At 40.6% G+C, this 14,905-nt stretch overlaps 1 protein-coding gene across 5 annotated transcripts in view; it reads right to left on the bottom strand.

Moving 5' to 3' along the window:
* The window catches only part of LOC135524242 (inositol 1,4,5-trisphosphate receptor type 2-like), a 170,454-nt gene that overhangs the window by 95,246 nt on the left and 60,303 nt on the right, over positions 1-14,905 (bottom strand). For all 5 annotated transcript variants that reach the window (XR_010452921.1, XM_064951604.1, XM_064951605.1 and 2 more), the window contains 8 exons: positions 14,066-14,266; positions 13,415-13,666; positions 12,890-13,015; positions 6,710-6,838; positions 6,384-6,504; positions 5,826-6,007; positions 3,553-3,695; positions 3,135-3,243 (listed from right to left, as the gene is read on the bottom strand). Coding sequence is in view for 4 of the 5 variants with exons in the window: in XM_064951604.1 (XP_064807676.1) it covers positions 3,135-3,243; positions 3,553-3,695; positions 5,826-6,007; positions 6,384-6,504; positions 6,710-6,838; positions 12,890-13,015; positions 13,415-13,666; positions 14,066-14,266 (1,263 nt within the window). In the remaining variant the exon portion in view is untranslated. The remainder of the gene's footprint in view (positions 1-3,134; positions 3,244-3,552; positions 3,696-5,825; positions 6,008-6,383; positions 6,505-6,709; positions 6,839-12,889; positions 13,016-13,414; positions 13,667-14,065; positions 14,267-14,905) is intronic.

Below are 14,905 nucleotides of genomic sequence, written 5' to 3'. Positions count from 1 at the left end.
CCAGAAAGACTGCTGTAATCGCTGCCAAAGGTGATTGTAACATGTATTGACTCAGGGGTGTGAATACCTATGTAATCTAGATATTTTTCTGTATTTAATTTTCAATAAATTTGCAAACATTTTTGAAAACATGTTTACAATGTCATGGGATATCAATTTAATACACGTTGAATTCAAACTGTAAAATGTGGAATAATTCAAGGGGTATGAATACTTTCTGAAGGCACTATAGTATTAATTTTCTATATCTGTGACCATATTGTCCAGGAGTTTCTAGTGGATAGACATATGGTTCAGGAGAAACTAATGAACTAATGAAAAAAAGCATCTAATCAACAATCACTATTTTCAATTAACTCTGCACCTCTTCCAACTCAACTATTTACTTTTTTTTTCACAACTGCCACCCGTTTTTACTTTTGTTTTGTTTACATATCTATTTGACTAAGTGTGTAAAATAATAATAAAAAAGGATATTTCATGTTAAAACTCGTTAAAACACCAATGTTATTCACTAAGTTGATGGTTTATACTGTATTTAGTATAATGTTTATAGCTTTGTCATAAAACATTTTGTAAATGTTTTATTTGATTATTTTATATATTGTACATGTGATAAACAATGGTCGGTGTAAATTTTGTGCGCGTCCGAGCACTTCTTCCAGGAGTGCTGCACAGAGACACAAGAGACTGAACTTCACGGAGTTCGCCCCATTAGTTTGCACTATATGGATTTTTGCGTGATCAAATCAACATGATATCAGCCCCATTTCAATGCAACAAACCAAAACTAACCTATCTTTGCAAGATAGAGCGCAACGGGGTTGAATTCTATTGGCGGGTAGCCCACGAGCAGACTTTCCATCAACTGCAAGTGAATGCGCTTTTCAGATCAGTTCAGATTTTTTTTAAACCTTTATTTAACTAGGCAAGTCAGTTATGAAGAACAAATTCTTATTTACAGTGACGGCCTACTCGTAAAGCCCCCCCCGGCCAAACCCTCCCCTAACCCAGATGACGCTGGGCCAATTGTGCGCCGCCCTATCGGACTCCCGATCATGGCCGGTTGTGATTGAAACGGGTCTGTAGTGACACCTTTTGTACTGCGATGCAGTGCCTTAGACCACTGCGCCACTTGGCAGCAGATCAGAGCGCAGAGCCTCGTGTCTGCACATTTGTTGATATTCTTTGCCAGTTAGCGACTGACTAGCACAGTCATAGATAAGTATAGGTCAGCAATGAGAAGTTACTGCCTCCTACAAGAGCACATATGTCAAACTGTCTTTGAAAAGCCAGTCAAGTAAAAGCTTATGTCTTAATTAAAGGGGCAGTGTGGTTTTCCGAGACTGGTTTATTTTCATATTTAAACCTATAGCCAGAGGGTTTATTTTCATATTCAAAGCTATAGCCAGAGGGTTAATTTTCATATTCAAACCTATAGCCAGAGGGATTATTTTCATATTCAAACCTATAGCCAGAAGGTTTATTTTCATATTCAAACCTACAGCCAGAAGGTTTATTTTCATATTCAAACCTATAGCCAGAGGGGTTATTTTCATATTCAAAGCTATAGCCAGAGGGGTTAGCCAGAGGGGTTATTTTCATATTCAAAGCTATAGCCAGAGGGTTTATTTTCATATTCAAACCTATAACCAGAGGGTTTATTTTCATATTCAAACCTATAGCCAGAGGGTTTATTTTCATATTCAAACCTATAGCCAGAGGGTTTCTTTTCATATTCAAACCTATAGCCAGAGGGTTTATTTTCATATTCAAACCTATAGCCAGAGGGTTTATTTTCATATTCAAACCTATAGACAGAGGGGTAGCCTAGATTGTCTAACTATCTGTATGGTAATAATAATAATATCATTTTATTATGTAAAGTGGTTTCTTGCATCAAAACACAATATAAGTAAAACAAATGTTTTAATGTCAAGTTCTTCATCATGTAAAAACATTTTTTAAAAGTCTCAAGCAATGTAGGCCTGCATTGAACACCACACATAGGCTAAAGTAGGCTATATCACAGAAAATAAAAGCTATTTCCATGTGAAAATATTATGGGATTTGCTCTCTAGACACGCCACCACACTCTAGGCATATGACACAATGTATACAATACCTCTGCAGTACAGTGTGTGTGTGTGTGTGTGTGTGTGTGGTGTGTGCATTCCAGTAGAGGCTCCTCAGAGGAAGGGGACGATACTAATCATATGCAGTGAAAAATGTAAAAAATAAGTTAACCTTTTTAGATAAAACTATTTGCTCCATTGGTTTAGTTGGTAGGCCTACATTATGCTCCAAAAGCCACAATAGCCTATTAGCTACTGTCTTAAACTGTAAGGGTAACAAGCCTCAGTGTTCACTGTAAACGCACGCCGGAAGTTGCAAAAAATTCTCACAATGTTCAAGTTTCCACTCACAAGACCTAACATTTGCTCAGTACCCCAAAGAAGGGGGAGGGAACCGAAAGAATTACAAACACCTGTGACCTGTGATCTGAAATACCCCAAAAGGCCCCTAGATGTCATATTATAAAATTCCCCCCAAAAATATGAAAGTTACCAAAGTTCGGTTAAGTTTACTGATTAACTTAGAAGGTTTCCAGTAATATACCCTCCTCTTGTTGTCTTGTACATCCATAAACACCCTGTATGTAACACACCCTTGTCATCATGTCCTGTACATCCCTAAACATCTGTATGTAACACACCCTTGTCATCATGTCCTGTACATCCCTAAACACCTTGTATGTAACACACCCTTGTCATGATGTTTTGTACATCCATAAACACCCTGTATGTAACACACCCTTGTCATCATGTCCTGTACATCCCTAAACACCTGTATGTAACACACCCTTGTCATCATGTCCTGTACATCCCTAAACACCCTGTATGTAACACACCCTTGTCATGATGTTTTGTACATCCCTAAACACCCTGTATGTAAAACACCCTTGTCATGATGTTTTGTACATCCCTAAACACCCTGTATGTAACACACCCTTGTCATCATGTCCTGTACATCCCTAAACAGTCTGTATGTAACACACCCTTGTCATCATGTCCTGTACATCCCTAAACACCCTGTACATATCACACCCTTGACATGTCTGGTTCAGTACTCACAGGCTCATCAAAGGCCTCCTTCTTGTCCAGCATCTCTCGGAGTGTCTGCAGGATCTTAATGCACAGCTTTTCCTCCTTGTCCATCAGCTTCTTGGTGTGTTTGATCAGTCTGAATGACAAAGGGAAGAGTACAAACGAAACATCAGTACCATGGCTTTAAGTCATCTAAGCACACCAACGGACGTGTGACCTTTGACTGGAAGTTTGTGAGGACAGAAATTAATAAACAAAACCCTTTTTTTGCGAAACATTTAGGAAAAGTCAGAAGTCGAAAGTAAAACACAAAGAAGAACAATGGACGGCCAAATGCAAACTTGGCACTGGTGTAAACGCTCAAGAAATGCAGCCCATAGATCATGTTTGTGATGGTGTGTCTGATCAGTGTTTGTGACTGCATCTATACCTCTGCCACACTCACTTGGACATGAAGGCCCCGCTCTCACAGCGCAGTCTGGCAGCCTCTGGGAACAGCAGCTCAGGGCTGTGTAGTACATCCACCAACACAGAGAACTCAGCCTGCACCATAGGACTGAACTGCTCCTCAAGACACGCCACCACACCCTGGACACATGACACAATGGATACAATACCTCTGCAGTGCAGTGCAGTGCAGTGTGTGTGTGTGTGTGTGTGTGTGTGTGTGTGTGTGTGTGTGTGTGTGTGTGTGTATTCCAGGGGAGGCTCCTCAGAGGAAGGGGAGGATAATAATCCTATGCAGTGAAATATTTAAAAATAAGTTATCCTTTTTTAGATAAAACCATTCTAAATATATTTACATGTCACCAAATAACTGATTAAAACACACTGTTTTGTAATGAAGGTCTACAAGTAGACTCAACAGCACCATCTAGAGTAGTTTTTACCTTCTTAGTTTACCTTTTACTTACGCAGCTAATTCAGTTAATTTGCCTACTCAACAACCTGACTCAAACAGAGGAATGCTATTTACGGTGCCTTCAGAAAGTACTCAGACCCTTTGACTTCTTCCACATTTTGTTAGATTACAGCCTTATTCTAAAATGTGTTGTTGTTTTTTTTCAATCTACACACAATACCCCAAACAGGGTTTTAGAAATTGCTGCTAATTTATTAAATATAATGACCTGAAATATTACATTAACATAAGTCTGAGGTCCTGAGGACTCTGGAACAGGTTTTCATCAAGGATCACTCTGTACTTTGCTCTTTTCATCTTTACCTCGATCCTGACTAGTCTCCCAGTCCTTGCAGCTGAAAAACATCCACACAGCATGATGCTGCCACCACCATGCTTCACCGTAGGGATGATGCCAGGTTTCCTCCAGAAGTGACACTTGTCATTCAGGCCAAAGAGTTCAATCTTAGTTTCATCAGACCAGACAATCTTGTTTCTCATAGTCAGAATCTTTTGGTGCCTTTTGGCAAACTCCAAACAGCCTGTCATGTGTCTTTTACTGAGGAGTGGCTTCTGTCTGGCCACTCTACCATAAAGTCCTGATTGTTGGAGTGCTGCAGAGATGGTTGACTGTCTGGAAGGTTCTCCTATCTCCACAGAGGAACTCTGGAGGTCTCAGAATAACCTTTGGGTTCTTGGTCACCTCCCTGAACAAGGCCCTTCTACCCCGATTGATCAGTTTGGCCTGGCAGCCAGCTCTAGGAAGAGTCTTCGTGGTTCAAAACTTCTTCAATTTAAGAATGATGGAGGCCACGGTGTTCTTGGTGACCTTCAATGCTGCAGTCATTTTTTGGTAACCTTCCAGATCTGTGCATCAACACAATCCTGTCCTCGGAGCTCTACGGACAATTCCTTCGACTTCATGACTTGGATTTTGCACTGACATGCACTGTCAACTGTGGGACCTTATATAAACAGGTGTGTGCCTTTCCAAATAATTTCCAGTCAATTGAATTTACCACAGGTGGACTCCAATTCAGTTGTAGAAACATCTCAAGGATGATCAATGGAAACAGGATGCACCTTCGCTCAATTTCGAGTCTCATAGTAAAGGGTCTGAATACTTATGTAAACAGGTATCTGTATCAGTTTTTATTAGGAATAAATGAGTAAAAATGTCTATAAACCTGTTTTCGCTTTGTCATTATGGGGTATTGTGTGTAGATTGCTGAGTTTAAAAAAAATATATAAGGCTGTAACATAACAAAATGTGGAAAATGTCAAGGGGTCTGAATACTTTTCAAAGGCACTGTATGTTAGCTTGCTGGCTAAGGCTAACCAACACTGCAACTCTTCCAAGTCAAGGTAAGCTTTCATTTTAGAAATGAATTGGCACCGGACCTGCCGGTGTAACTGCTACAATTTTTGCTGTACACTGTACTGCGTGATTGTACACATGGCAAGAGTGTGCAAGGCGGCTTTGAATATTTCACTGTCCCTCTCACCTTGATTACTCCAATTTGTCTCTCGACTTTCATTTTTAAGCTAGGTTGTAGCAACCTCATGATGGGTATTATATAGGGCAATTTCGAGTATGATGTAGTAGCCTAAACCTATGGATGTTACATTGAACTGGGTGAATGGAATATGAATGACAGTCATCCAATATGCTGTAATAGAAATTAGGCCATTGTCATAAATATACAATACACCCCCCCCCCCCCCTAGTCTTGAACGGCAAGAACCACCAGTGGCATATTCATGTATATTTGTGGGAGTGCATATTTCTGTGTGTGTGTGTGTGTGTGAGGGGTCACCTGCAGCTTCTCGATGATGCTCTTGTAGTCAGGCACTCCCAGAATCTCCTTGCGGACCCGGGTGCGTGCTGAGGTCCTCCAGTCCTTTACGGCACGCTCCACCCTGTAGGTGTGGGCCTTCAGAGACAGAGTGTTCACCTGGCTGTCCAGATCCACCGGGATGGCTATGGCACGCGCCTTAGCTGGAGAGGAGACAGGGTGGGGATCTTATAACTAGGAACTGAAGGAGCCTCAAAGTTGGAGTGCTGATATCGGTTTAGCCTTGTAGACAATATCGAATACTCTGAATCGCTTTCTGAAGATGGGCCCATATCTCTTCCAGACACACACATTCACACAAGCTGACATGACACCCAATCAACCAACAGAGAAAGGCATTGGCCTACTTTCTGTATTGTCTGCATACACAGTGGCTGCAGACTAACATGTACAGGGCATATTGGGTGAGATTTAAATACTTGCAATGTCTCCCTGTCATTATAGAAATCATTGATGTTTCCAGTCTACAAACCTTAGTCAAGGCCTGTCAAAGTGCAATCATTGGGCTGTGAGACTCACCCACGTCAGACAGTGTTTTGATGCAGCCCTCGATGTTGTTCTTCTGGACCGAGCTGATCCAGGTGCAGTTATAGATCCTGAAGGAGGACTGGAGCAGCTGGATGAAGATGGGCTGGTGGGTCTGACAATGAAGAGAGGGAGGATAAACAGTCACTAAAACACTCCATAAACAAACACTTCAGTGGGACTCAAAAATGTTGTGCCAGCACCTACCAGATGGATAAGCATTTGCCTCAAGTGCCTGAACTGACTGAATTGAAACACGAATGGCCTGAGGAAGGTATTTAAATACCCATGTACAAGGTTAACCTCTCTCCCAGGAATACCTGCAGGTTGGAGTTGTTGACAGGGAACTGGGAGCTAAAGAAGCCCTTGACGATGGCCATCACAGTCTCCGTCACGTACCTCTCCAGGGGAATGTTGGCATGGTTACGGTCCGTGGTGCTGTTGCACACCTAAAACCATAGAGGAGAGGGGAATGTCTGTCTGTCACTCAGGAGTGAGGGGGGGGAAGAGACTGACCTAGGGTATCTCTCATTTTTTAGTTGTAATATTTTATATGACAAACAAAAACATACATAGACAAAAACAATAGACAACTTAACATACATACTTACAAACATACATACCCTACATATCCACAAACATTAACGACATGACAATTGCTCAGACACACGTTCCCACAGTATCCACAACGTTGTTTCTACTGCTTGTAAGACTTTGCCCCATATGACGTAAAATTGTATTGTTGTTTTTGTCTGTAGACAGATTTTTTCCCATATTTAAATAACGCATTTGATTCTTCCATTTTCTTAGCTAGCCTACCGCACATCCAATGTCTCGAAATATTCAGAAAGACGGATTAAAAGTAAACTTGCATTGTAAATCTTAGACAGCTTTTTAATGCTGCCCATAATTTGGGGAATTTATAGTACTCCAAGAAGGAATGAATTCCTGAGTCATTGTTAGTTTTACACTTAAAACATGACTGCCATTGTGCTGTAGAATGTGTGAAATTGGTCTCTTGTATAATAAAATCTATACATTACTTTATACAGGATTAAGCTTACATTTTCGTTATTTGTAATTTTGTTCATTATGTTCCAACACTCCCTCCATCATTTGTCAATACCTTTGTCAATACCAGTTATTTTTATGTCTTGGTTCCAATAGATTGGACAGGCTCTCTGCAAGGTTTTGTATACATCTTACCTATCATATGACTAACTATCTTCTTCCGACTCAAATGGGATTCTCTCAACATCTCTCCGATGTCCAAAAGCTTTCAGGTCAACATTTTGTGATATAAAACTTTTATATTTGAAAATATCTACATTGGTCATTGCTTTCTAATTTGGGTTACGGAAATTATTTTATTTCCTATTACCCACGTCATTTTCGGTTTCTATGCCTTTAGTTTGTGGGCCAATTTATCTGTGAATTCTGAAAAGACTATTCCATAGGGGTGTGTTTTTATGGAGTGATATTGGTTCTTGAAGAATCCGTTTAATTTTCTTCCATATTGTTCTAATGTTCTTAATTATGAAGTTTGCTCCATCCATCCTTTGCTCCATCCTTTGAAAACAGACACGTGAAAAGATTGCACCTCTTCATGATGTACCCATTGTTCCTCTTTACTGCATTTAACTATACATCGCAAGTAAAAGCCTTGGGTGGCGAGTTGATACAATTCCAAATCTGGAAGGTTAAAACCACCCTCAGATTAAAACTTTGCTTTAGGAGTTTTATTTGTCTTATACACTTTTTTTAAGAACGTCTTCGGTGGAGTAATTCTACCTGTAAGGCTTATGGGGAGATTGTTTCATTTAATTAGATCTGCTTTCATGTTGTTGAGTAATGGGATAAAGTTATTTGTTATCACTTATTAAGCATCCTAAGTATTTCATATTTTTTGTGGTCCACTTAAAGCAGGGTTTGTCAACTAGGTTCAGTATCGGGCCAAATTTTTATTGCGCTAATAGTCGGTGGGGCAGAACATAATTAGTATATAATATTAGCACAAATAATTGGCCAACACTACAAATTGAACAACATGTTTAACACATCTAATTAGTAGGCTTCATAATAAATTCAGTGACAATGACATAATTGCTATCTGATTACGCTCATAAAATCACCATGTCTCCATAAAGATGCCGCCGAAGAGGATGGCTGACGTTTTACATGCTCCTAACCAATTGTGCTATTTTGTGAAGTTTTTTGCGTATTTATTTTTTAAACTTATTTTGTAAAAAATGTTGCTGCTACCTTCTCTCTTATGACTGAAAATTACTTCTGGACAACAGAACAGCGATTACTCACCACGAACTGGAAGACAAAACATCAAACAGGCAAGCGTCAATACAGGATTAAGATTGAATCCTAGTATACCAGCTCTGATGCTCATCAAATGTGGCAGGGCTGCCCAGTGACGCAAACCTACCAGACAAGCTAAATGCCTTTTACGCTCGCTTCGAGACAAGCAATAGTGAAGCATGCACAAGAGCACCAGCTGTTATGGATGACTATGTGATAACGCTCTCCGTAGTCCATGTGAGCAAGACCTTTAAACAGGTCAACATTTACAAAGCCGCGGGGCCAGATGGACTACCAGGATGAGTACTCAAAGCAAGCGCGGACCAACTGGCAAGTGTCTTCACTGACACTCATCCTCACCCTGTCTGAGTCTGTAATACCAACATGTTTCAAGCAGACCACCATAGTCCCCGTGTCCAAGGAAGCGAAGGTAACCTGTCTAAATGATTACCGCCCAGTAGCATTCACATCGATAGCCATGAAGTGCTTTGAAAGGCTGGTCGGCTCACATCAACAGCATCCTCCCGGATATCCTAGACCCACTCAAATTCGCATACTGCCCCAACAGATCCATAGATTACACAATCACACTTCACACTGCCCTTTCCCACCTGGACAAAATTAATAACTATGTGAGAATGCTGTTCATTGACTATAGCTCAGTGTTCCCACACCATATTGCACATGAAGCTCATCACTAAGCTAAAGACCCTGGGACTAAACACCTCCTTCTGCAACTGGATCCTGGACTTCCTGACGGGCTGACCCCAAGTGGTAAGGGTAGGTAACAAAATGTCTGCCACACTGATCCTCAACACTGGGGCCCCTCAGGGGTGTGTACTTAGTCCCCTCCTGTACTCCCTGTTCACTCACGACTGCGTTGCCAAACATGACTTCAACAACATCATTAAGTTTGCTGACGACACAACAGTGATCACCGACAACTGTGAGACAGCCTATAGGGAGGAGGTGGTGAGAGAACTGACAGTATGGTGCCTGGACAACAACCTCTCCCTCAATGTGAGCAAGACAAAGGAGCTAATCGTGGACTAGAGGAAAAGGTGGGCCGAACAGTCCCCCATTAACATTTTGTATATTTCTCTGTGTGTTGATTGGTGGGGAAAAACAGGTCTACGTAGTCTACTGTAGCCTAAACTACTTTTTAACATCAACATTCGTTCAGAACAATTAGCTTGATAGCAAGAGAAAATGTCGCCCTAAAAATGTATCAAAAGGTGGATTATTAAAATCGAAGAATGTACAGAGATGTGTTCATCTTACCATCGTTTTTCCAATGCCAAGCCAGTGTGTTTAATTAGCAATGAAAATGTTTCTGTTTACAAATAATTACAACTCCAAAGTATTTTTGAATCTAAGCATGGAACTTTCAAAGTGGCCTTCATTCCCCAGACAGAGGCCCAACGCCGAAACATTGAAGTGTTAACTGCAATCTACACACACAGCTTTTTTGGCTGTCACTTATACTGGATAAATCTCCAGTTACAAGGACTGCCTGCTTTAATAGTTGACTGTGTCCTACATTCTCTCTCCTCATGAATTAAGTTCAAATGTAACTTTTGCATTATTAAGGTAGGGTAACTTCATTCTTAGGACAATGCATTTGGGTGTTTTTGCATCTCGGGTCCGAGATTTTTTATTATATGCAGTACCAGTCAAAAATGTGGATACACCTACTCATTTCGAGGTTATTTATTTATTTAGACTATTATTTTCAACATAGTAGAATAATAGTGAAAACATCAAAACTATGAAATAGTACATATGGAGTCATGTAGTAACCAAAAAAGTGTTTAATAAATCAAAATATATTTTATATTTGCAGACAATCTATTTGACCAAGAAGGAGAGTGATGGAGTACTGCATCAGACCTGGCCTCCACATGACCTGGCCGCCACAATCACCCAACCTTAACCCAATTGAGATGGTTTGGGATGAGTTGGACCGCAGAGTGAAGGAAAAGCAACAAGTGCTCAGCATATGTGGGAACTCAAGATGGTTGGAAAAGCATTCCAGATGAAGCTGGTTAAGAGAATGCCAAGAGTGTGCAAAGCTGTCATCAAGGCAAAGGGTGGCTACTTTGAAGAATCTAAAATATATTTTCATTTGATTAACACTTTTTTGATTAGTACATGATTCAATGTGTTATTTCATAGTTTTAAGGTCTTCACTATTATTCTACAATGTAGAAAATAGTAAAAAGAAAAACCTTGAATGAGTAGATGTCCAAATATATATATTATTTTATTTTAAATATTTAGAATTAATTTGGGGGGCCAAATAATATTGCTGGTTGGCAAAATTGGCACGCTTGGTCGCCAGTTGGTGAACCATGACTTAAAGGATTGAGGTAGATTAGAGTTATTCTGTTTCATATTGCCATCATTTCAGTTTTTTCCACGTTATTTTAATATCCTGAGATTTTAGAGTACTCCGAAAATATATAAGAGATCATCTGCAAATAAGTTTAGTTCACCAATAATGATAACTGTTACGTTGGGTCCTGTCTAATTATTTCTACAAGTGGTCCAAGAGGGGGGAGAGAGGACATCCCTGATAATGTATGTGTATATTTTTGCTTCAGGACATTTATATAATATGTATTATTTCAGCTGGAAAGTAAAATTAATTTTAAAGTTTTGAATAGCAAAGGTCATTCAAGACGGTCAAAAGCCTTTTTGGCATCAATAATGAACAAGGTGGAAGGTGTGTTCCACAGCACACTAGCGAGAGCCCTGGTAGAAATGTGTTCAACATCCACTGAAGTAGCTAGCAAGTTTACTAGACAGCTACAGTAGTTGCCGAGGTAACCAAACAAACAGACTAGCTAGTTTTACCTATCCAAACCATCAGTACAAGCTTGCCATTACGAAAATCGAAATCAACAATGCCATGTTTTAAAATTTGACTTTTGCTTTCAAAAGCAGCGTAAACATAGAACATATAAGAATGAACTATAGCCATTGAATTCTTCCGTGCAAATATACCATGTGTTATTTAAGCAATAAGGCCTGAGGGGGTGTGGTATATGGCCATATATCACAAACACCCGAGGGGCCTTATTGCTATTATAAACTGGTTACCAATGTACTCCGAGCAGTAAAAATACATATTTTGTCATACCCGTGGTATACGGTCTGATATGCCATGGCTGTCAGCCAATCAGCATTCAGGGCTCAAACCAACCCAGTTTATAAAGAGAAATAATGCACACTCTAGAATGCCCTTCAAGCCAATCAGAAACAAGTATTCAACAATGCCATGGAATAAGGATAAATCTGCATCTAGTTTTTAACATATTGTATTTTACTGAAACATGTTTTTGTATTTGTTTCTAAGTGTCCATGTTAAATAAACCCTGTTTGATTAATATTTATCACTTCTGGTAAGACTTTTGCCATTCTGTTGCTTAGGAGTTTTGCTATATCTGTAATATATTTGTAATATCTGCAGGGGACTCTCCAGGTTTTTCTGGTTTTAATATAACTGAAATAACAGTTCAATACATGGAACTCGGAATCCCTAAATTGAGTGACGTGTGTTGTCATTTGAGTAAATAAGGGTGGTACTTTGTCCCAGAATATCAAATAAAATGATAAGAAAGCCATCGATCCCTGGTGCTTTTCTCTGGGCGAAGATTTTTATAAGTGTCTAACATTTCTTTTTGGGTGATTTCCATTTTTAGCCTGGTGTATATCTCAATAGTCTAACAAAATTCTCTTCTTTCCCTCATCTACACTGAACTGGACTGGGGAAAGGCCCATTCCCTGAAGGAACCCACCATGTTGAATTCACTTACACTGAGTCTACAAAACATTAAGGACAGCTGCTGTTACCATGACACAGACTAACCAGGTGAATACAGGTGAAAGCTAAAACCACTTATTGATGTCACTTGTTAAATCTACTTCAACATCAGTGTAGATGAAGGGGAGAAGACAAGTTAAAGAAGGATTTTTAAGCCTTGAGACAACTAGTCTACAGTAAATTGTCTACAGTATGTTGTGCCATTCAGAGGATAAATGGACAAAACAAAAGATTTAAGTGCCTTTGAATGGGGTATGGTGGAGATGGTACCAGGAAAACGCTTTTCGCCACCTTATAAAGTCCATGCCACGAGGCTATTCTGAGGGGGGTAGTGCTATGAGGAGGACCTTAGTGAGGACGTTACCCGTGCCATGTCCACCAGGAAGTTCTCAAAGAGCTTCCAGATGTGGTGGCTGGTGTAGATCTCCTTCATCTCCACCTCAGTGTCCACGTAGCAGTGGTTCACAAAGTTCACATAGGCAGTCTTCACCTGGGGAGGGAGGGCCAATAGAAACCATGCATTCAGATGATTGGAAGGTGTGAAAGATTACACTGAGGTGAATGAACACTAGGCTATATCAAAGCTGGCTGTTCTGGAATCAAATGTTATGCATCTGTATGCAAACAATGAGTGCATGCCAATGGTCTATAATGGAATATTATCTTGCTTTACTTTCCCTCATCTGCACTGATGCAAAACAGCTGAACAGATTAACTCCAATTCACAGTACGCATATACCAAGCGTCATGCCACTCTTACCTATCCTCTGTATCCTCAGATTAGTGCAGATGAAGTTGAATACAAGGGTAGAAAATCACACACTACTGAATCACACCCCAGCACCAAATGACAAAGCCTCTCAATATGACCCCACCCCTTCCCCTGTACCTCAGGGATGCAGTCTTCGTGGGTGACCACTTTGACAATGTCGTCGAGGGGCAGCAGGGAGTTACATTTCAGCTCGGTGTATACGTTCTTGCCCTCGGTGCAGACAGCGAGGAGCTCTACCAGAGTGTTGTGGTAGGCCAGGGCACCGCCCTCGTCCCTACGCTCCATCTCGCAGCACATCATCTGGAACAGCACCGGGAAGGAGGAGCGGTCGTTGTAGAACACCAGCACGTCCTCGCCACCGTTCACCAGCTGGGGGTGGGATGGACAGAAAAGCAGACAGACGAGTGGAGGTTAGACAGGGAATACCTTATCACTAGTGGGGATAACCAATATTGATAATTCAATATGATATTAAAATGAGCAAGACAAAGCGTGATATTGGTTAATTATTCCAGTTAAACTAAACTGAGACTCAACATGCAATGACTTCCTGTAACGCCCTCAACCAATATTCCAACCAATGTCTATGGCCAAATAAATAAATTCATCCACAAGGTATTCTCTAAAAGTAGTCACATTTTATGTCTCTCGTGTTTCAAACATCTCTAGCAAGCCCTGGCTAGTTTGGAGATAGTGGTAGTGGAAACCATGCTATTGTGGTGTCTCCACAGCCTTATAAAGATAGCATCATCATCATCCCTCGCCCACCTCGGTCATGACCTTGTCCTGGCACTTTTTCACGTACTTCCCGTCGGCCTTGACGATGGTCAGGAGGAACTTGAGGTACTGGACGTGTCGGCCGTGCGTCTCAATGCAGTGGACAAAATGGTGGACCACGCGGTCGCTGATCTCGTTGCACAGGTGGAAGTTGTTCATGAAGATGTGGCGCATGGTCTCAGCCTCCAGGAGCTGGAGAGAGGGGGAAGATGTGCACAGTGAATTCACATTCATTGACATATGGATATCCAGTAATAGAATGCATTTATTGAGTTGAAAATTAGTAAGAAGTGAACAAACATGTACAGTACCAGTCAAAAGTTTGGACACCTACTCATTCAAGGGTTTTTGTTTATTTTAACTATTTTCTACATTAATAGTGAAGACATCTAAAGTATGAAATAATACATATGGAATAATGTAGTAACCAAAAAAGTGTGAAACAAATTAAAATATATTTGAGATTTGAGATTCTTCAAAAAGCCATCATTTGCCTTGACAGCTTTGCACAGTCTTGGCATTCTCTCAACCAACTTCACCTGGAATGCTTTTCAGTCTTGAAAGAGTTACCACATATGTTGAGCACTTGTTGGATGCTTTTCCTTCACTCTGCACTCCAACTCATCCCAAGCCATCTTGATTGGGTTGAGGTGAGGTGATTGTGGAGGCCAGGTCATCTGATGCAGCACTCCATCACTCTCCTTCTTGGTCAAATAGCCTGTAGGTGTGTTGTGTCATTGTACTTTTGAAAAACAAATGATAGTGGGACTAAGCCCAAACCGTATGAGATGGCGTGTCTCTGCAGAATGCTGTGGTAGCCATGCTGGATAA

Source organism: Oncorhynchus masou, chromosome 31 (genome assembly GCF_036934945.1).
Source record: "Oncorhynchus masou masou isolate Uvic2021 chromosome 31, UVic_Omas_1.1, whole genome shotgun sequence".
Lineage (NCBI taxonomy): Eukaryota > Metazoa > Chordata > Actinopteri > Salmoniformes > Salmonidae > Oncorhynchus > Oncorhynchus masou.
This window is presented reverse-complemented; position numbering and strand designations above follow the sequence as displayed.